The sequence below is a fragment of the Hyperoodon ampullatus genome (genome assembly GCF_949752795.1).
Source record: "Hyperoodon ampullatus genome assembly, chromosome: 5".
NCBI lineage: Eukaryota > Metazoa > Chordata > Mammalia > Artiodactyla > Ziphiidae > Hyperoodon > Hyperoodon ampullatus.
Window position 1 is genome coordinate 83,316,322 of NC_136918.1, and position 23,828 is coordinate 83,340,149.

Consider the following 23,828-nt stretch of genomic DNA (forward strand, 5'->3'; position numbering starts at 1 on the left):
TATACCATTTTTTTTTTCATTGATAGCGATTTAAAATGTTCTTCTTGGTATAAGAACAAAGTCAAAGTAAGATGTATCCTGGAAGAGAATGCCAAATTTATAATAATTTTAAAGATAAAATATCATATGTTAGAGGAAAGTTAGTTTTGGTGTATTGTCGACCCAGATTCCTGGGGGAACAGTGCATTTCTCTTATGTCATAGGTATTCTTTGGTGCTAAAATTTGAGATGCATTGGCCTAGAGTAACAAAATAACACCTGGGAATACTAAAAGCAATATTAATATATTTTGATTTAAAAGTATGGAGAAATTTTAGTAAATTTCCAAGACATATCTCTGACTTACTGGCAAGATCCATGTGTGAAAGTTGATGGAGATATACTACCCATGGTCTCTAGTAGAAAACTGTTTTCTCAGTGAACTTGAAATGAACTGCATTGATTCACACAATCATGGGATCTGTTCTGAATATTAGAAAAAGGAATGAGATGTTCTGCTTGATATTATCGTGTCTCCAATGTGAACTTAATTCAGATTTAATGCAACTACTCTGTGTTGATTAAATCTCAAACTGTTATTAAAAAACTGAGTTACTGAGGTTTACCATTTATATAACAAGGTTGGCCTTCTACATTGCACCATAAACCTTAATCATTATGTTGACAATAATCACTTCCTGGTCATTTAACATAAATAATTACTTCAGCTACTAAAATGAGATGATGCGGCATTACATTGTCCCCACCACTAGTAGGACAGCATTGCTGTTTCTGCTTGAATTACTTAACTCTTAGCATGCAGTTCTTTTCTTTGTTCTCATCTAGTGAATATTAAATAAAATAATGTTATGGCTCTGGCCATCAAGAAATTCTTAACTCTCTACCACATCTTAATGTTAAACTAGACTGTATTTTTAAAGGCTGCCATTCAGCTCCTAAGGCGCTCTTCCCTATCATGGGATAGGGACTTACCCACACACCTGGATCCTTTAATGGTAAAGAATTTGGAAGCTCTTTTCTTTGTCGTCTTGATTATAAATTATCCACTTTATTCCCCATGATTTTACAAAGAATTAATAATCCTGTGTGTTATTTTTTTTCCTTTATATAAGGAGAATGCACACTTAGGTAACAAGCATTTGTGGAGATTCTTAAGGAATTTTAAGAATCTTAGGGAAGTCTTAACAGTGGCAAAGTGGAAGAAAAAATTGAGAATACGGACCCTTAGCCTCATGGAAATTATCATCTCCATTGTACATACCGATATTCTGAATCACAGTATAAAATTAAAAGGAAACAATGCCTATTTTTACTCATCTCATCCTGGGTCATAAATCATAATTCTAACTTTTGAGAACATTTTAACTTAAGATTAATTTAACATTTTTATATAGAACTCTCAGCTGTTTTGGATCTCAGGTCATATTTTGAGCTCAAGATCCTTCACTTGGCTCCTTCTTATCTCTTAGAAAATAGAGACTGTCCTTCAGGGATGCAGTGGGGTCCATGGATGCTTAGAATTTCCATTCTTGCTATTGTTAACATTTTGGCACACAATGAGCCAGAGTTTGAATTGTGCCTCTTTGAGGCTTGTATCCTCATCTGCAAAATGTGTATAGCAATGCCTGCTTTGTAGAGTTGATGGAAAGATTTGAGATAATGCATGTAAGCCACCAAGCATCGTGGCTGGCGCATAGGTCTTGCTCAGTAAATGACAGCTGTCTTATCCATTATTGGTGATGGCTTTATTATGCAGGCAGCCTATGGGGATACAATGATTCTTGTACACAAACAACTTGTCAGGATATACATTGGTTGTCCATCTGTCTTAGATTATTGCATGAGAAATTATCGAAGAGTGGCACACATGCTACCACCTCACCACCATGTACCCTCTGCAGGTGTTTTCAATCAGTCACAGTGAGCCCAAACATAGCCTTGTAATTTTTCCCAAAACTGTTCCAGGCAGCTACTACTAATCATCTGCTATTGACATGAAAGATAAATCCTACTTGCTATCTAATAGCTAAACAGTGAAGTTAAACAGATAGGACACAGCATGGTTAAGAAATTAGGATCAATGCAAAAGCATTTTTGTTAGAGGTACAGAAAAGTGGATGCAGGAACCCACTCAGGGATGGTGAAACAGTATCTGGAGGAAGCTGGAGCTCAAAATATAAGTGGGCAGAGGTTTGGCAAGTTGGATAGTATGTGAGTTTCCACTCTGGATATTGTGCAAATGCCAGCCACAGCCAACTCATTTCAAAGGGCAGTGATGTACATAGCAATTTGTCACCCATTTGCTTCTGTTTGGCAACCTATCTCACAGCAAAAAAAAAAAAAAAAAGAGAGAGAGAGAGAGAAAAGAAAGAATTTGATTAATTTCTTCAAAGACAGTATTCAGATGGAACCGACATTGATTTAAATTATGGGTCTGTGTGGATTCACTGTCTCTAATTCCCAGATTCTAGCACAGTCAGACCCTAGGTTGTGCCCCGGACGTGGCTCTCTCTCAGAGCTGGACAAAGTTAACATGAGATCATCCTCCTACACGGGGCCTGGGGAGATTTATAGCACCTTTTTAGGTTTGATATAAGGTCACACTCTTTTCTCTAAGGTGAAGTCTTCTTGTCTTTACAATGAACTCAAAATGAATTCTCAGCCAAAACATATAACCATTTAAAACATGCTGCTAGAAATCAAAAGAACAATGTTGCACAGAAGAATGGAAAGCCCTCACCTCTGTGGAGGTCTCTAGGCCTCTCAGACCCAGTCAAATATCTACTCCCTTGTAGTTGGTCAGATAGCAGAAGTTAAGGTTCGTGAGCATGCCAAGTAGAACATCAAAACAATACCTCTAAGACCAGTGACCTTTTACTATGGAATTTGCAAGCTGGGCTGGCTATACACAATCTCCCTCAATCTTGTAATAGATCAGCAGGTGGTATAACATCACTCTTCACATGGCTGAGACCCCAGACTTTGGCGACAAAATACCCTAAGGGGGCTTAGTCTGATCTGGCTGTCAAGACTCAAGGAAGCTGCATCATGAAGGCCATAATGAGTCAGACCCAGGTTCTGGCCACTGGAAAATAAGGATCCTGACAGCTCCACTGAGGGCTGGGTTGTTTCATTTTGGTGAAATAGTAGGCATACAATACAACTATTCTAATCGATCTGGGTTGTATGTAGGAAAGCGGTGGTAGGTATAGCTCTGATTAACCTTAAAATGTTATGACTTTTATAGATGCCTAGGAATTTAAAGCAAAAATATTTTATTTCCCCCTGATTTTGTTGATTTCCAACTTAGGCCACCTTAAGGGGATGATGAGGTCAATAAAATATGCTAGTGTGTTTTACTTTTTAAATTTGTCTGATAAATAAGCAGTATATTCTTTATGACTTAGACCATACCTAAGTGGGCTAAGGGTGGAGTCGGGGTCATGATAAATGGAGTTGGGTGCTGGTAAAAATTGTGCTGTCTCCCTTGGGATGAATTTTAAAGAGAATGAAAATATTTTGCTTAGAGAAGACTTGGGGTGGATACCTATTTAAAAATAGTTAAAATTCTACCAAACAAGAAAGTATAAACTTTATATGGAAGACCTGTTGTCCACAGGAGATGGTTTTTAGGAAACAGATTTTGTCTAAGAGCAGAGAAGAATATTCTCGTAAGTCAAACTAAGAATAAAATGATGCTTGCTGTCTTAGAAGGTAGTGCATTTGTTTTTAATTGAAGTGATCAAGTAGAGACTACATGACCATCCATCAGAAACATTCCAAATGGTCACTGCTTCCTAATGATAGGTGTCTCAGAATATATAAATACAATAAAAATTCAGTACATGTAAGTAAATTGCCATCCTGCTTCAAACCCCAAAATAGGATAATGTGAAAGAGGCTTAAATCTAATACTGCCTATGTTGGAATATATGGGGAACTTGCTATTGGTGATTTGAAACTAGAGAATTAAAGCTGGGCTAAAGGTACAAGCAGAAGGAAACAGTTAAAGAAAAGCCTATTGGCTGTTTTCTAGTTGGTGGTGAGTGATGGAACATCCCTGCCACTCAGTAGGGGGAGTGGCCGCCAGCTGGCATAGCAAAGGATTTGGGGGCAGAGTGGTCCAAAAGGAAAAGGAATACTAAAGTTTCTTTCTGTGTTCTGGGAGTGTGTATGTGTGTGTGTGTGTGCACACACGTGTGTGTGCGTGTGTGTGTGTGCATGTGTGAGTGAAAGTAACTTCTAAAAACAGAGAGGCAAAGGGAATAACCAAAGAAGGTAATCAAAACTAAGAAAGAAGAGGATCAACAGTAGAAATGGAGGCCAAAAGTATAAGAAAAGGAATCTGAGAAATGAATAGGATACACATGGGAAAGAGAAGTGGTAAGGAAGCCAAATCTACTTGAGCTCAAGTGGCAGAAGGAAAAACTCAGCCTTTGAATGGAGTCAGCAGTGCCATCTCTTCCAGCTCATGTGAGAACTGGCTATGCTGGGACTCAGCTGCAAATGTTTCCTCAGCAAATTCACCCAAGGTTTATTTAGCCATCCTGATCTGGACCGAATTAGGAAGAAAGTTACTTGACGTTGCCCCTCCCCTTCCTCTTTTGGAAGAAAACAACAGCTCAGGAAGTCTCCATCAAGAGCCCCTCATCCAGGGCCTGCCCTTTCTAACACCTCCACTAGGGGTCCCACTAACCTGATCCCAGCAAACCACGCTTTCTTTCAGATAATGTACCTTCCTGCATGCTATTCTCTTTCTTTCTTTCTTTCTTTCTTTCTTTCTTTATTGGCTGTGTTGGGTCTTCGTTGCTGTGCACGGGCTTTCTCTAATTGCAGCGAGCAGGGGCTATTCTTCGTTGTGGTGTGTGGGCTTCTCACTGTGGTGCTTCTCTTGTTGCGGAGCACAGGCTCTAGGTACGTGAGCTTCAGTAGTTGCAGCACTCGGGCTCAGTGGTTGTGGCACACGGGCTTAGTTGCTCTGCAGCATGTGGGATCTTCCCGGACCAGGGCTTGAACCCCTGTCCCCTGAATTGACAGGTGGATTCTCAACCACTGCACCACCGGGGAAGCCCTGCATGCTATTCTTGACTTGTGCTCCACAACTGAAGATTACCAGAGAACTATCTCATTCTTACTAAACAGGCACTTAAATTTGTTTTTATTGAAATATATTTGACATACATTATGTTAGTTCCAGGTGTACCACATAATAATTTGACATTACACAGGCATTTTATCTTCCAAACGCTCCTATGATAAATTATGCATATTCTGTGCTAATGAGATCACGTTACACACAACTTCAAGTGGTTTCTTTCCCAGCCAGGCAATGTGCAGTTGGACAGAAACTTTCTGTTTAAACGTGCCCTATCTTCTGTTGTCCAAGCCAGAGTAGATGCTCTAACCATGGACATCAACTTTAGTCAAAATGAAGTTTGGTCAGGTTTGGGAGAGAGGAGTATGAGTCTTTGTCACAATAGGATCTAATAAATTGCCCTCTCTCTTCCTAAATGCACTTCATCTAGTGTGAGTAATATAATCTACCCAAGCATTAGAATATGCATCTGAGTGGTTTCTTGCAACAACGGAGAATCACGAAAAGACCATTAAATGTCTAACACTTTGAGTTTTCAGGTCTCCTCTGTGTCATGAACATCCTGGTGCATGACTTAATTTTTAAATTGGAGAAAAAGAAAAATTATTGCTAGTGTTATGATGTTGAATAAGGTTTATAGTAGCAATAATCCCCCATGAAAACAGTTGTTATCATAGTTAATGCCCATTTTGTCAGAGCGTTAACCTTCCCTGGCTCTGCCTCGGGCCATTAAACAGCCAACCATTTGTTAAGCACCCCAGAGCAAACAGTTTCAGGGGGACAATTGCTGAGCTCATTTGCTAAATAAAGCACCCGAGAAGACGGTGATAAACTCTGCACAGGTTTGTGTACATACACACATCCTTATGCCTACTTTTCCCAAGTCCTTCCTTTAAGAATGTTCTGCCCTATGATTACTTCCAGGCTAGTCAGAGCAGTTCTGCAGCCCTGCAGTATCCATTCTTACTAACCCAGGCCACGCCAAATTAGGGCCGTCAGACACCTGCCTTTCCTATTTCCCACCATTGTTTCCCAGGTTCACTTAGTATCCGTGTTTAAAGTGTTTCGTAATTTTAACTCTGGCCCTCAGGAATAGGCCATGCCTTTAAAATGCTCAAAGGGCATAAGTAAAAAATAAAGTTAAAATAATGTTGCTTGAAAGCAAGAGAAAAACAGGAAAAGGAAAGGAAAAAATATCTCTACTATCCAGGAACATTTGTTCCTCAAGTAGACACGGCTTTACTAATTTATTCAGTTATTAGATGCATTCTATGCTTTACTCGTAATATCTCTTTTAACTGTAACACCATCTTGACAAGGTTAGTATCATTAGCAGTCCCAACTGGCGGTGAAGAAACAAAATTTGAACCGAGGCTGTTTGAGTTCAGATCCAAGCCTTTTGCTACCACGATACAACATACATATCTTCATTTCAAAACAAAACAGGCAAGATTTATAAAATACGACTCCTATCTTATTTGCATTATGGGTCAATTTTGTACCAAACCAGACAATGGTTTTTGGTTACTAGTATTTGTTAAGATCAACTGTTTATTACTGTCCAGGGAGGCTCTGTAGAATAAATCTTGTCGAAGTAAGAGCTGGCTTTCAAAGTCACAACAAAGCAGAATTCCATAGACTGAATACTGGTCAAGGACATTATAATAGACTTTATTAAAACATACTAATCCTTTTACATTAGAGATGACTTTATACTATGTTACCATGGACCCTCAATTGGTCCAGAATTATACATCTCTAATTTTGAACAGAGTTTACCTAATTAGTTAAAGGTAGTTGCAACTATCTTCAACTACTTTCTGTCAGGGAAGATCTGTTTCAACCAATCTCATTTAAGTAAAGAATAATACAGGTATGTTATGTAAGCTTTGACATAATTAGTCATTTCATTAATAGTCATTGAACCTCCTTAATCAGACGTGGAACTTCTTCCTTAAAGCTTAGTTTGAAGAATCAAATGGGCATAACAGTAGGAGGTACAAAGATTGGTTCAGAAGAGACAGGAACAATTTTAATGAGGTAGAGATCTTTTCTCATTAAACTTCTAATTTGGTAAGGCTATATTCTATTTTTAATTTTTACTTCCCATCATCATTTTCAGCCCAGTTAACATTGTTAACTGCTAATATCAGATGAGTATCATATATAATACATGCAAGACAATCTCAAGGGACCAGCAGAAGAACTGTAGATTGTTTGCCGGGAGTATGGTTAGTCCATGATTTCTTGTATTGACAGAGAGAAGGCCTGAGAGCAAATTCTGTAAATTCAGAGATAAGCCTAGATTCTCCATTAGGCATTACCCTCAACTGTTTTAGCAGCCGGGTATTTTCAGACTAGAAGAGCTCAATTAGGATGGAAAAGCAGTGGAAGTACTGTACTCTATTTTCCTCCAAACACCTAAAATTTACACAGGAACTGGTTGAAAGTTATGAGCAAATCTCAAACTCACTCTTTTCCAAGCACTTGAAATGCAGTAATATTCTGGTGGAAGAAGTAGGAAGCTGGTTCATTAGCATATGCTTATCAATTATCTGCATAAAAAGCTTTTTTTAACACTTTGTTGTCCAGGCTTTTTCTCACTTGGTGGCTGGCAGAAAGCCATAGAAATCTTGGTGTTGCTCGGATTAAAGACTTTCCGACCTCCGCATTCCTTGGTATTCTATAGCATCGAGGGATTAAAAAGCAGCAAAACCACAAACAGGTGTCCAGTGTGATGATAAATAAAACCGGGACATTGGATTTCTGCACATTTAATAACATAAACTTATACTATTAGCCTGTTAGACAAATACGGTGATGGGATTTGATCATTCATGCTAAATTTTTTTTAACTTTTTTTTTTTAGAGATTGGGGGTAGGAGTTTATTAATTTATTTTTATTTATTTTTGCTGTGTTGGGTCTTCTTTACTATGCGAGGGCTTTCCCCAGTTGCAGGGAGCGGGGGCCACTCTTCATCGCAGTGAGCGGGCCTCTCACTATCGCGGCCTCTCTTGTTGCAGACCACAGGCTCCAGACGCGCAGGCTCAGTGGTTGTGGCTCACGGGCCTAGTTGCTCCGCAGCATGTGGGATCCTCCCAGACCAGGGCTCGAACCCGTGTCCCCTGCATTAGCAGGCAGACTCTCAACCACTGCGCCACCAGGGAAGCCCCATTCATGCTAACTTTTAGTGAATATGTCAAGATGAGTTCTAAGTTGTCTGCAAATAGTGTGATCTACTGATAAGGTATAAAAGCTTGCAAATAAATTTTTCATAAATTAGAACAGATTTAAGATAATCCCTATAATAATGCCATGCTCACTTTATGTTTGGATCCTTTTTCTTGAGTGGGAAAATAGTAGAAAGGCCTAACCTCCAAAATTGAGTAGAATTCTTGGTGTATTCTTCAGAATGTGTCCTATGTGTTGACGCCTGGCCATGTGTCTTGTCCAACCAGGCTGAACAACATCTACATTTGACTTAAGGAGAACCCAAGGAGAGGAGCTTGGATGCAGTGTGAGTCCTAACAGAACCCTGACGTAACGGGCAATGAGGTCCAGAGTTAGGACTTTCAGTGGAAGTGCAGAGGGGGTTCTGCTCTTTGTCCCTTTCTTGCTTCTCTTTAATTTCTACTCTGGGATGTTAATTTTGGGTGAAATGTCCTCATGTGGCCGTGCAAATATGAAGTGGCAAAAGTCTGAGTGAAAACTAAACTCTGCGCCTGTGTGTGCACTCAAAAGAGACAGACATCACCCAGAGTCATCACACGCTGAAAGGAAGGTGACCAGTTGGCCCAGGGAGAGGAGAGGAGATCATTAACCCTCCTTAGAATCTCAGGGGCCTGTGCCCTGTGAGAAAGACAGAGTCTGAGGACAGGTATAACACCTGCGGGGTGTCAGGGCACCAGCAGAATGCAGGCAGGCCCCAGAGCCTTAGAGGAACAGGTTTGTCCGTGTTTTCCACAGGAAGGGAGGCTGCCAGGGGCTGCGGTCTTCCTCTCTGTGCTGGGAGTCAGCAGAGGGGGCTGTAGTGAAAACTGATCTGGACTTGAGCACCTGGGCACCTTGCTCTTATCCCCTCCTCCCTTTGGTGACCTCCCCGCTGCCTGCAGCCTTTCCACACAGCCTTCTTGCAGCACTTCGGGTTTCAGCGGTTTTAAAAGGAACATTTACTGAAAGCCTGAAACAGCAACAGCCATTTCTCATCTCTTTTGTCCTCCTCCTTCTTATCAAATTCTCAGTTGTTTAGAGTAAAAGTTGTAGCATTGGTGTGGGAGATTAGAAACCTTGAACAGTTCCAGCCTTCAACTTCCCCGGCAATAGTAGCAGAGTTGCACAGACAGCACCCTTCTTTTCTTGCAGCTCATGTTATACACATATGCACATGTGTATGCATGTATATGTATGCATATGTGTGTATGTATGCATGTAACTTTTGTGTGGTTTATTTTGTACTTTGATAGACTTATAATTTCATTTTTACTCGTGTCCCAAATCAAAATAAGGGCATTGCAATTTGAAGCCAGGTCTCTCTGACTCCAAAGGCAAAGCTATTTCCTTCAAGATACTACCTTCTCAGAGGGGAAAAAAAAAAGCACACAACCCTCCCCCCTTCGCTGAGGTATGAGATCTCAGGTGTTTAGGAAAGTAGTAGTGCTCTGGACTGGAAAAAAAAAAACAAAAGAGCCACCTGTGCGTGAATAGGCAAGACTTTGGTTTGAGGTTGCAAAGCCCTAGAGCCCTGCCTGCTCTGCATCACTTACCCCCATCCAGGGTCAGTTGGATGCTGGAAGGAGGGACTGGTCTACTCACCGGATAGAAGATTTATTGTTTAGTCAGAAAAATCTATATCCTTGTCAAAAGATTATCCATTTTTCATTATGCATGTGATCTTTCCAGATCATGGATTTAGAAAAGAGGAAATGTGCATTTCTCGTTGCTAGATGTATAAAAAAAGCCCTCCAGCTTGGAAGCCCTCAGATATACACTCTATATGAGAAATGAATCAGGCATCTTAGATATTGTTAGTCTCAGTCCATAAATGCTGAGAGTTTGTAAACTCTAACTTCCCTTCTTTAAAAAAAAAAAAAACTATTTAAAAATCACCACTGGCTGATAAAAGTTTGACAGGTTAAAGGAAAAAAGAAGCCCTATGTATACATTTTGTTTTTTAAAGTCAAAGGCATTATAAAGCATTAGAGTCAAGGCTGTGTCAACATTTTACAGAGCTTTGCTAAAGGAGGCCTTTATGAAGGTGCATTAGCATGTACCAATTAAGAGTCTCCATTTACTATGCAATTGTTAGGGGAAAAAGAAACAAATAAAGGCAAGCATTTATAGACAGCCAAAAGGCTAATTAAAAACACATCTTCATCTGGGCATTAGCAGATAGCAATACATTTAGCAAGGCTCCCTTGCTCATTGCTCTCTCTGTTGGGATGGGTTTTGTCTTTGATTTCAGTACTACCAAATCTTAGGTAAGGCAATTGTCCCCTAAAGCAGTTCATTAGAACATGGTTTTCCTCCACTTATGGACAGTCAATGTCATTCTAATTTTGTGTTTGTGAGATACTTTTTACTATCCTGTAGATTTTTCTTTAGTAGATCAATAACATGATATTTTAATGACTCAACAACTCCTCCATAAATAAAGATGAGGAAAGCCAATCTTTAGTATATCTAGGTCCTTGTGTTTTACAGGTGAGGAAACAGGATGTGTGGGAGAACTCAGGAAGCCTGCCCTCATTGCACAGCATGGATGGAGCTGGGGCATGATCGCCTGCCCCCAGCCCTAATATGACATGTTCTTACATACTAGCTGTGCTTATTTACCTGGCTGAATACCTTTCCAATAAGAACGTGTTTTTTTTTTTTAAGAAGATGTTGGGGGTAGGAGTTTATTTATTTTTGCTGTTTTGGGTCTTCATTTCTGCACGAGGGCTTTCTCCAGTTGTGGCAAGCGGGGGCCACTCTTCATCGCGGTACGCGGACCTCTCACTATCGTGGCCTCTCTTGTTGCGGAGCACAGGCTCCAGACATGCAGGCTCAGTAGTTGTGGCTCACGGGCCTAATTGCTCCGCGGCATGTGGGATCCTCCCAGACCAGGGCTCGAACCCGTGTCCCCTGCATTAGCAGGCAGACCCCGAACCACTGCACCACCAGGGAAGCCCCAATAAGAACCTTTGAGTTTACATGATTCTGTCATCCGTATCCTCCTCCACACCCACAACACCCCCCGAAAAATCCTGAGAAAATAAATGTAAATCTATTCAATAAAAACTCTTTCTTCACTAGTATGCTGATTAAGAGAGCTATTTGAAAGTGAAGATTAATACACAAAGATACCAGACATATAGTCACAGGCACTTCCCAGAAGGCAGAATTTGATGTATTATGATTGTTCAGCTTTTTTCTCTCCAGGAGGTCATGCCCTCCCTACTGTGCAAGCCTTTTCATTAATGTAGCCATGAAAACAAAGCTCTGCCCCTTTCTCTCACATTGGTTTAAACTTTCTGTATAAGACTTCTTAGTGGTACCACGGATACTCATTTCCCATTATATTTTCAGGTTAAATGTAAATACATTGATAACATTTACAGTACAAGGCAGGGGTGCTTTGCATTAAGAGCACTTTCCATATGGAAAAAAAAATTACAAGAACCAAAGAATGTATAGATCAGCAACATGGAACTGACCTTAACAATCCATGTGGTGAGTTTGCTCCTAATTCCCTTTTCTACAATTGAAGAGTTAGAAATAAGGCTGCACTTTGGCTGAGATTATACAAACAATACAAATAAATAAGGAATGGCTACTGGACCAGAGAATTCTTTAAGAATCTTCCTTATTTTTTCAAAGCTCTGCTCAGCCATTTCTTTTTCTTCCAGGCACTGTTACTGATCTCCACGGGATGAACAAGTTCCTCCTTCTTTGTTCTCTCACAGTACCCTATGCTTGCCTCTATGTTTGCACTCAGCGTACGATATTGACATTTGCTATTAATGCATCTCTCTCTTACACTAAACTGTCAGATTTTTTGATGACGGGAATCAAGCTATATTCATCTGTGCATCCGCAGCACCTAGTTCAATACCTGCAATGAAATTGATTCTTAGGAAAAGTTGTTGAATTAGACAGAACCATTTTAAATAGCCAACTCTTACCGTGTATTTATATGTAATTTGATATATCCAAAAAATATTTACTCATAACTTTCAGGAATATATTATGTAAAGTGAAGTATAGCATTAATGTCCATTAGAGGCTAAAACTTGGCAGGCTTGAGGTGCAAGATATTAATTCATTTTGTGCAAAATAAGCACTTTGAATACTATGGCTTTACTTTCAACAGTTTTATAGGGAATAACATAATGACTGAGCATCCAGTGATGAGCCTCCCTAAAGCCAGGAAGATGATAAGTGATAACTGATCCATACAAAGACATCCTGAAGGTTGTCAAGAGTTATGAAAAATCATTTACCTTCTGGGTTTTTTTTAGAATACCTACCATCTGATGCCAAGTATAGCATGTCATCAGGATTTGTTAATTAAGGGTGCAACTACTGAGATGGTGCCTACGATTAACCAGGAAAATAGACTCAGATCTCTGATTCTCCTCTACATGTTCATCACTTGTCTCTGCCTTTCTATAGCTTCTTACATGCTATTGAAGATGTAGGTTGTTCAAAATAAATGCTTGCTCATTGATTAAGGATTAGGTTGATTATTGCAGACAGAAAGCTACTGCATGAGATTCTCCCACCCACAGTTCTCATTTATTTACTCTCTTAATTTCTAGACTTGCTCCTGGGACATATGCATGATCACGCTCCCTTGTATTCTCAGGTGGCCTTAACCTGTCTGCCAAACTGCTGAACACACACTCTGCATGAAATCACATAGCCTCTGAAGGTGACAGCTCCAGGGGCTGAGGTGAAGTCTGGGAAATGGCATGGATTTGCCAGTCAGATGGCTTTGAAATCTCTGATTTCTCTTTGAATTGTGATTTCTATGATGAGGTGTTCTCTAGAATTCTTCTCTTTGGTATTTCAGAAACAGTGGAATCTACAGAAAACACTGGACTGGGAATTGGGAGCTCAGGGCTTTATTTTTGGTTTTGCTCTCACATTATCCTCAATTAAGGACCTTGAATATTTCACTTTGTGATTTAGAGGAAAAGCTATGTATCTTAAGTCCTTAATTCCATATACGCAATAAAGTTAAAACTGTATGATAATACGGCGTGTAGTTATATGGATTTAGGGCACTCTGCAGCTCAATCCATATAACTACATACTGTCGAGAACCTGAAAAAAGTGAGTATCGTTCGTTCTCCAGACCCTAAGACACAATACCCCATTTTGCAAAATTTTAGATATTCTAACTATGACACTAAGCAACTCATGGCTTGGTAAATATTTCTCAGACTACACTTAAAATAATGAAATGGATGTTATCTGTCATTAATGTCTCTTCCCCTTTTTCGATATCTTATTAGGCATCAAAATGCAGTACTGTTTTACCTTGATTCTTCCTCTATAATTACACGACAAAATTACTGTTTCTGCATAATGACTTCACAGGTTAATGGCTTCAGGTATTGGCCTATTAATTGACATTTGAATAGGACCTTTATGGAAACTCATCATTCTTAAAAACCAGGGACAAGTCTAGCCTCAAAATTTTCAGTACTGTGGGACATCCTTTGGGATTTGAGAAGATGCAGAGACTCCTAATTTATTCCTCAAAAGAAAATAGTATCAGTCAACCATTAATATCCTGTCCTTTTCTCCCTGACCCTGTGACTCCGGCAGTTCTGAGACTGACTCTCCTCAAAAAGGGTAAATAAATCAAGCAATGACAACATTTAGAGAACAATGATATTAGTAAAAATATTTGCTGATTTGATTTAACACATGGCTTGAGGGGAAAAAAAATACAGTATTTGTTCTTTCACAAGTGACTTACAGCTGCTTCTTACACTTGGCTATGAGTCTTTGTCTAAATCTAGTATAAATCACTCAAGGAGAGAAATATTTTCTTTCCTTTCTCTACCTCTTCACACCTGGTTGTGAAATACTTCCCAGTTGCGTTTCCATTCATCTTCACCCCAGCAGGGTGTCCGCACTTTAGAGGTGCTGCTAGGTTTGTTCCACTTTGCCAAAGGCTCATGACAGCAGGGGACCTTATATGAAAGGAGATGTACTCTAGCAGCAGTTACTATAGGATGCCCAGTGAAACACAGTCTCTGAAGGTAAACAAGACCATTTTAGAATGAAATCTGCAATATCTTAGTGGCACAGCCCACCACAGTGTTTCACCCCTCCCTGTATGCTGTTCTGTCTCCCCGTTACTTCCTTCTCGGGCCCATTCTTTCCCTGGTTTGCTCCCCATTCCCTTACTCTTCCACATTCCCAGAGCAGCTCTGCTCTTTCTGGGTCTTTCTTCATCCATGTTTCACATGACCTGCTTGCTCTTTTCACACATGTACACTTCTGGGGCAGTCACATGCAGAGAAATGGAGATATTTTCCCTGTTACAGTAAGGCCACAAACTGTTAGCAAAAGGAGATCCTGGATATTGGTTATTTGTCTTTAAGTCCCAGCTCAAATGACCCTTTGGCAGGCTAAACAACCCCTGCTCTGTACTTCCATAGCTCTGGTCTGGCCTTCTGGTGTGGGAATTGTACTGTAGGTACAAATATGTTGATCCTTCCCTCTTTAGACTACTATCTTCTTCAACATAGGGCCTTGACCTTTGAATACTGAATGCTTAGCACGATGCCTACCTAGTGTGTGGTAGGGGCTTGAGAAGTATTTCTCATGTTGCATTGGCCTTCCTAGGTCACACCATGAGATAGTGATCACCCGACTTTTGGCTTTCATTCTTTCCATGACCCCAAGCCAAGGGCTTTAAAGGATCATGGTAACTTGACAGTATGCTGGGATGGCAGGGATTGGGTCAGGCTTCTTTCTACTCTGTAGTTTTGGAATAGAAAACATTAGTGGGCTTGAAAGGCTTTAGAAAGGACAGGTGGGCAGAGTCAGATAAAATAGAAAATACCACAAACTGCAAAATTTCATATGATGAATGATGTATTTTTTTCTGTTTTTTTGTTTGTTTTAAACTAAAAGTCTGATCACTCTGATCTACCTTATCGTTCATTCACTGTACCTGCCTTTGCTGTCTCTGACTAGAAGTGTGTTCTGTCAAATGGGCATTTCTGGGCCAGCTCAGCTTTTCCCCACAAATAAAAGTCTCTGTGGCGTCCATTATAGGGAGTTTATCCTGACTTACTATCAGAGTAACAGGAGGAAAGAAACAAGACCTACTGACTACTTCTGTCAAAGGACAGAGAAAATGTACATTGAAAGATGAGTCATATTCTGGACCTTATTTCATTACCACCTCCTGCCAATTATGTGGGCGGAGAATGGCTGATGTTTCATAGAACTGTATAGATTTCTGCACTAGAAGGCACCTCAGAAATCATCCAACACAATTCCCTTATTTTATAAATGAGGAAACTGAGGTTGGGAGAGGTTAAGTGATATGTGTAAGAGGGCAGGAAATGGCAGAGCGGGGCTAGACTCCAATTTTCCTAACTGCCAGCCCTCTCTCGCCTCACTTCTGTGCATCGCGGGAAGCACATCCCTCAGTGTCACTCCTCTCCCTTCACAGCCCTTTCCTCTGCCCACTCCGTGTGTTCTCACCAATCAGGGACTTATAGCCCTTGTGACTTTCTCCCTTCATCTTTCAAAATTCATTTTCAGGAAAGTGACTGGAACCATATTTTTATATAACCATTAAGCCTTCATATTAGGGCATTTTAAAACAAGACTTATACAGGTTTGAAATATATAAAGAAAAAAAGAAGAGGAATCCTCCATAGTATCAGAATCCAGTTTACCTCAGCTGACATGACATCTTTGAAAAATAAAAGCAATATCCGCACCAAGTTAAAAATTCAAAAAACACGAAAAGGTAAACTATAACATGTAAATCTCACTTTCCCAGAGTCACTCTTCCTAGAGGAAGTTGCTGTTAACAGATTTTATCTACACTCTCAGTAAAATATAAAATGCTTAATATACATAAACCAGCAGAGGTATCTGGATGGATGCATGATGAACAGACGGACAGAAAGACAGATAAATAGATAGTAGATAGATAAAAATTTTGACAAAAGAGTCCAGCCTGTGCAAGTATGTTTCCCATTTAGTAATGTAACAGATTTTTCAAAATCATCATATGTAGCTATTTTATTTTTAAATTAGCTGCATATTGTTCAACTCTAGGGATGACCATTTATTTAAGTAGCCCCCAAGTTTTTTCCAGGTTTTGCTATTACAAGGAGAATAATCATGTTTGTATGTATACGTCTGTGCACACACGCACACACAAACACACACACACATACACATGCTTTTGCAAACATAACTACAATAGTAGAGTTATTGGGTTAAAGGATATGAGCACTCAAAAATTTGATATTTTGAAATAGGGTGTTTAAATGTCTAAAGAAGAAGGAAATTTTAGGTAAGATAAATCTTTCTTGTAGCTTTTTCAGTCATGTCTCTAAGGATCCAGCAAAGGTGTTGAAAACTAGGTCACAGGAGAAAATTCCCAGCATTTCTGCCTCTAGAGAAGGATGTAGGTTCAGAGTCTGAAGACCCAATCCTAGGTTGGTGGCAAAAAATAAATAGGATTATAAAGAATCTGGTTAAAAATGGCTACTTAGGATTTACATGGAACACTTCGCAAAGAAGCCCAACCACTTATCCACTATGGAACAAAGAATGGTCCTCCATCTATGTAAATTTCGTCTTCTTCATCCAAGCAGGCCTTCACTGTCCGGCGTGTAGACCACTAGCCTCTGCACAGTGATGTGGCCTGACCAAACAAACGAAGGCTCCCAGTGGGAAAGCATGTAGCCTTTCTTAAAGATGCCAAAACGGAGGCTGTAACATTGTCATCCACTTGCTTTATAAAAGGAGGCAGGCTCTTCTCACTCTCCTTCTCTTATGAGCTTATTATTTACGAGTGTAACACCAGCAAGCTAAGAGGAGCAGCCAAAATCTGATCAATAATGTATCTGTCTGTATCTGAATCAAAGGCACCATGGTAAGGAAGGGAAAAGCACAGAGTATCTTAAATCACAATGTACACTATCAGTAGCGAGACAGTTGAGAGGGGCTGAGAGAGGAGAACACAGAGAAGAGAGAAGCTGAACCGGGGGTGGGGAGCTGGGGAGAAAGACCCAATTGGTAAAAACAGTACAGTTCTTATTTTGAAAAGTTGAAGCTTCAAAGGGCAAAGGAGGCTCAGATCTTTGGGAAATCAGAATCATATACATATATACACACACACTTCAGAAGTACAGGGGTCAAATGAAGTAAAAGTCCTGGGAAGGTTTTTGGATAATTCAAACAGAATCTCTGAATCACCTGGGATTTCCCAATGTCTCTTTAGCCTCCTTTTTCTAGGTAATGCATCAGGCCTCTAACAGAGTCAAGGATTCCAAGTTCATATGCTGAGTCCCATCATTTGAACCTGTAAACTAGGCAGAATGTCTCCCAAGCACTGCATTTGAGCCACCCATCTACCATCTTTCTGTTCAAAAAAAAAAAAAAAAAAAAAGTTTGTGTTCTGGCTCAGAAAGTAGAAATAGAAGTGTGAGGAATCTTATAGGTCAATTAGCCCAAACCTCCAGTTTTGTATATGAGGCAACTAAGACCTCAGCAGTAGCTTCTTTAGCTCCCATCACATAATTAGGACAGGATCTCAGAACTCTTTTAAGTATCACCTCAGTCATCTTTCTGCTGCTCTACCACCAGGTGATGTATTCAGTATTTCTGCTTTTGTTTATGGAAGAAAATTAACCAGCCAACCAATGTTTCATTATTGCTTACAGAAAAGATGCATTTATATCTTTCTACAATGGAATGACATTCAGGAAAGAGAACAGGGAACTGATGTCTCTAGGATGATGTGGTTTTTCTTATTCACTGCATGCAGTGGAGTCCACCACTGTTTCAGAAAATTAGGTACTTGGTTAAAGAGGTATGTGTGTCTGTTGGGCAGGGGGTGGAGAGGTAGGATGAAGAGAGAAAGAGATTGTTTATTCCAAAGTCAAACGTAATTTTTTTTTTTGTATCAACAACAGTTTTAATCTTTTAGCATGAACCTGAGCCATGGGGGCTTCTTCTATAACTAGGCTTAACATTTTCATGTACAACCAAATATATTTATGTGGTTTGCTTATTTATTGTCTGTCTCTCATTGGGATATAAGATCAAGAGGGCACTGAGCAAGTCTGTTGTTCATGCTAATATTATCTAAGGTTGCACTAGCTGCTATAATAAGTTTATTTCTAGCTCACCTCAAGTGTAAAGCCAGTTTTCTTACTGCTCTCCTCTAAGCGGTGATTCTGCCACCTTCTTCTATGTGGTCCACGACCTTCAATGTAGTTCCCAAGGTCAATATAGTCAGTGAAAGCTTCTCATGGAGAATCACACATGGCAGGGGCAGAAGCAACATTTTCTCTTATAGTCTATTGGCTCGTCCTCAGTCACATCCAAACCTAACTCCAAAGTCTAGAAAATGCAGTCTAGTTGTGTTTCCAAGAAGAGGACATGGGTTTAGGAATCAGCTAGCAGCCTTTGCCACACTAGTCTCTAATCAGAGCCTAGAATAGCATTTAGCACAGAGTAGATGCTCAAACAACAGCTGTTGACGGAACTTTTGAATGAATGAATATGGTCAACTTTTTAACTCTCTCACAATCCTATAGGTTAAGTAATTATGTGTAAACTACTTATCCAAATAGAAAGGAGAGTTCATTATGAATCCATTCTTAAAGAGGGTCTTGTTACTCTTCAGCTCATTTGGTTTTTCTTTCCTCTCAGCAGTGATCCTTAGCTGAAAATAACTTGATTTTCATGAAATTCAGTTTTCATGAAAGTAAGGCTAATTAGAGCTGTCTGATGCCCCTTTTCTGTTCCTCCAAGTTCTCCTAAAAGAGTTGCCTGTATGAGAACGATGTGATAATCTTCTCACCGCCATGACCCAAGCGGATTACATCACAGAATGTAGATGATCTGCATTTCACATGGACAGTTTGGAGTAAGACTGTTATTTTAAAACTTAAAATGCAAACCAGGAAACATACTGAGCTTGTGTAAGTCAGATAAGAATCTATCCTAGTGTCTGAAAATCCAGAGCCAGGTCACTGGACAAGCTCCCCTGATTTTTCACCAACCTCACGTGCAGGAATTTCTCCCGTTTTTCCACCAATGCACTCTGACTACTGTCAAACCCAATCTTTTGCTTTCTGTCTTCAACTGTACCAAGAGAACAGCGGGTCCACGTCCCCAGAATAACAACTGCCTAGTACAACAGCTGCTGTGGGCCTGGCTCCCCTCCTGCAGCACCTTACAGGCCTAGGGATTGGAGCAACAGCCTTTGAAACACAGCCCTTGACAAGATTTCTAGGCTCCTACCCCCTTGCTCTTGGCAAATCCCCTGTCTCTGCCTCATCAGCAACAGCAACTCAGGTCAGCTGGCAGATTATACCTCTTTTTTCCTTTTTTTTTTTTTCACTATAGGCAATGAGATTAAGATAGATACAAACTATTGATTTTGGGTAGTTACAGATTCATAGACTAGTAGGAAGTTGAAACTCGAGCCAGTGACTGAATTTTTCTCTGCGTTACCGTTCTCCTCTATGCAACCGGATAGAATGGTAACTTTCTGTTGAGTGAGTGAGTGACAATGAATGGGAAACACCTGCTCCCCCAGTGTTTGTTTTTCTTCCCCCTTTATTTCACTCCACGTGATTCCCCTATAATTTGTCTTACCTCATTCCCAGTAGATGGAAATTTTATCCACCTCCAATTATTGATATATAATTTTTTATACTTCAATCACCCCATTCTGAAATGAGTTCATTTTCATGTAAGCTCCTTTTTTTTCTTTCATAATTGAGATTTTATTGGTTGTTTTGAGGATCAGTACACAGACATTTTAATTTGTCAGTACACAGACAATTCTCAACATACGTACAAAAAAATCTAAAAAATCATGTAGATTCTTTTCTGAACAGTTATTCCAGTGACTTTCCAGCTTAAAATTTGGAGTCAAATTTTCCTTCACAGGATATCCAGTACCAATATCTTCAAATATTGATATGCTGTTACATCGTAAGCCCCACTAATTCATAATTTAGTATCATATACACTACATACTCAAATTGTCAGTCGTCCACAGCACATTAACAGTTACTAGAAGAACTGGACTACCACGACCAAAGATGTTACAGAGTGCCCAAAATTCTGCCCAGGAGAGGCAAGATCAAGGGGTGAGTGGTTTGCTTTAGGAAACAATTCTACCAAAAATAACATGGGAAGAGAAGTAATTTAAAGCGCTTAAGACATTAAATGCACAACTGACTCCAAACTGCCATTTAGTATGCTTTGTATTATAGGATATAAAAGCTACCCCCCCACAGCATTCCACAGCTATTCTGTGGAATGTTAAGCTGACACCCAAGACAACCAAAGCCTCCCATATTCAATATCCCACTATTTTCTGGTTGTACCAAAAAATAAACAACCAGCAAATGATTTCACCTCTTAAAAAAAAAAAAGCATTTACACTTAAAAAAATGGGATGAGGTGGGACTCCCTCCTTTTTAAAAATGTTTCTAGAGCTACTAAAAATCTTGCATTTACAAAATAGTTGATAAAAATATTCCTCTGGATTGTACAAGGAGACAGGGACCCCTGATAGGACCAGGTGTGTGATATTAATCAGACTTGGCTTCTTTCCCTCCCGCTTCATCAGAAGCTGGGCTCTCCTCGTTTTTAGCTTCTCCAGTTTCTGCAGGTGAGTCTTCTTTAGTGTCTTGGTTAGCCACTTCAGCCTGTTTTCCCTTTGCTCCCCTTTTCTCTTCTGTTTGCACTTTTTTGTCGGAAAATTTATTCTTTCCTGCCGCCTTTTTTAGCTTCGTTTCCACTTTTGCAGGAGCCGGTTTAGCTGACAACCTCGCCGACCTCCTCTTAGGCTCCTCCTTCGCCGCCCCGTCGGCAGAGCTGACCTTCCTCTTGGGCATCTGTGGCGGCGGGGCGGGCGCGGGCCGGATGCCTGCGGGCGCAGAGCCTTCGCGAAGCTGGGCTCCCTGGCCGCTGCCGCTGCTCCCGCCGCCCGAGCCGCTGGGATCCGCATGTAAACTCCTTTTGATCACCTTCTCTTTCTTCTTAAGCTACTAGAACTCTGCTGTGCAGTGTGGTCAGCTCTGACCGCAGGTTGCTTTAGAGCACTTGAAACGTAGCTTTCTAAATAAAGATGTGCTCGAAGTGTAAGGCATATACCAGACGTTTTAAAAACTTCATATACAAAAAGAATGTAAAACAGATCGTGAATGTTTCGTGTTGATTATATCTTAAAATGGTAATCCTTTAGATACACTGGATCGCGTATCTTCTTAAAATTAAAACCACCTGTTTATTATTACATTTTTAAACATGACTGTTAGGATATTTAAATCTAAGCATGTGGCTTGCGTCGTATTTCTGTCGGACAACAAGTGTGGTAGAGACATCTCTGACTCAGACTTCGTGTTCCCAACTTCTCCTGCAACAGAATCCTCTCCCCCAGTTCAGTATCCCTCCTTACAGCTCAACCACTTTCAGGCAGATCTGTTCCTCCTTTTTTTTTACAACACAGATATTATTAAGACCCCCTTTTAAAGTCAGAAGATAGAAATGGCATTTTAATGTTTCTTTAAAAAATATGTATCTTCATGGAAAAAAATATATATGGTTAGGCAACCTGACCAGAGCTACTTAGCTGGAAGAAATAGATGGACTCTGCATTCTTCTGACCATCACAAGTCTTATAAATAGGATTTAGCAGAAAAGGGGAAAACATTTGGTTTGGGATTCGGATTCCATACGTTCAAATCCTCTCTCTGCATTAACTTGAATCTGTAACCCTAGGTAAGTCTCTTGAGCTTGCTGAAATGGTTTTCTCAATTATAAATATGTTTGCAAAAATTAGACTTAGATTATGTAAGCCGTCTGACATAAAATGGGTCTTTAATAAGTGATCCAAATATTATTTCACATGACAAATCATATTGCTAAATAATTTACCGGGACGATTAGGATCAGGACCATGGGCTGGGGTAGATAATGGGGACATATAAATCCCACCAACCTCTTATAAAACATCCTTCTGCTGCATCATTCCTATATCCATTAGCTTTTTTTTTTTTAAATTGGAGTATAGTTGCTTTACAATGTTGTGTTAGTTTCTGCTGCACAATGAAGTGAATCAGTTAGATGTATACATATATCCCCTCCCTCTTGGACCTTATTGGGAGTCTTATTTTCAACAGATGCTTATTAAAAATATCCACAAAACTTTGAGGATGATACCAAGATATGAAGAACATTGAAGATCTAACTCTAAAGGTTAAAAGACCACTTTAGTCCATATTTTATTTCAAAAATTATATTTACTCCCAGGAAGCCACTGGTTCCATGGTCTTAAAAAAAAAAAAAGAAAAAAAAATTCTAGCCAACATGGGATTTTTCACATTGTTCATACTCAGAAATATGAATAGGTAGAGATTTTCCAAAATTAACATGGTTCAAGAAACACAGAATAACTTCCAAAAAGTAGGAGGAAAGAAATTCTTTGTTAATGTTCTGAACTCTAGAGGTGGAAAGGTAAGGAAGGTTTTATTCTTCAAAGTACATTAGGAGTCATTTTAATAGGCTATGGAATCTTTGAATTAAAATATAAGATTTGACTTTTCAAGATTTCTGTGTGTATTGTTATTCTAGCTGACCCTTGGATGAGGAAAGTAAGTTGACATGATAGAAACCAAAGCAGGATGCTTAGTAGCTCAAATGAGTCCAGGGAATCTGAGACCTCCCTCTGAGGTTCTGGATTCGTGGTTGCTAATTGAGTTTTTGGGCCCCAGCTTCCATAAGAAGCTGCAATGCATTGGCTGGTGATTTCAGAGCACAGGAAGCCCGGGTTCCCTTATGTCCCCTCAATTCACCATCTATATTCTCACATTCACTGCTTCTTTGTCATGATTAACTGAGGCAAGGAAGGCCCTTGTCAAAGATAATTAGACTAGAAGGACAATGTCAAATCTCTTCATTTGGGCCTAATGTGATCCTGCTGAGATACAACAGACTTGTGACCCAAAGAAGCCAAATCCCTAGAGGTGGGACTCGTTTTGATTTTTTTTTTTAATTATTGCCAAAGCCCTCTCTGGACCACTAACATTATCTTAGTCAAGTTGTAACTTGGAAATAGTCAATAAGCAGGTTGTAGGACAAAGAGCACCTGCCTGAATCCCTAATGACCCTTGCAAACAGGGACTTGTGTAGACCCTTCTTGACATGTGAACGAACCCCTTCCCTTCCTTTCACCACCAGGCAAGCTCCTGGGATTCCTGAAGGCCAGGTTGAAATTTGACATATTCATGAAACTTCCACCCTCCTGCCACTCTCTTAGTTGTCACCTCTCCCCCACCAGCAACCATAGTCCTTTGCACTTGCCTCTCTCAGAGAATGTAATTATTTTTGTATGTGTTTGTTTCTCCAAATAAAGTACTGGGGCTTTGAGAGAAAGATTTCCTCACTTGTCTTTGTGTCTCACGTGCCACACACAGTTCCTGGAGTGGGGCAGGTAGGCTCACGGTTCTCCAGTGC

The 23,828-nt window shown here is 40.0% G+C and overlaps 1 protein-coding gene across 1 annotated transcript; it reads right to left on the reverse strand.

Moving 5' to 3' along the window:
* Nucleotides 1–20,902: 20,902 nt before the first annotated feature.
* On the reverse strand, nt 20,903–21,208 carry LOC307053061 (non-histone chromosomal protein HMG-14-like; the record flags this gene model as incomplete). The annotated part of the gene is made up of 1 exon (XM_079704307.1): nt 20,903–21,208. One exon carries the CDS (start codon nt 21,206–21,208, stop codon nt 20,903–20,905), a length of 306 nt encoding a protein of 101 aa, XP_079560433.1.
* Between the last annotated feature and the right edge of the window lie 2,620 nt (nt 21,209–23,828).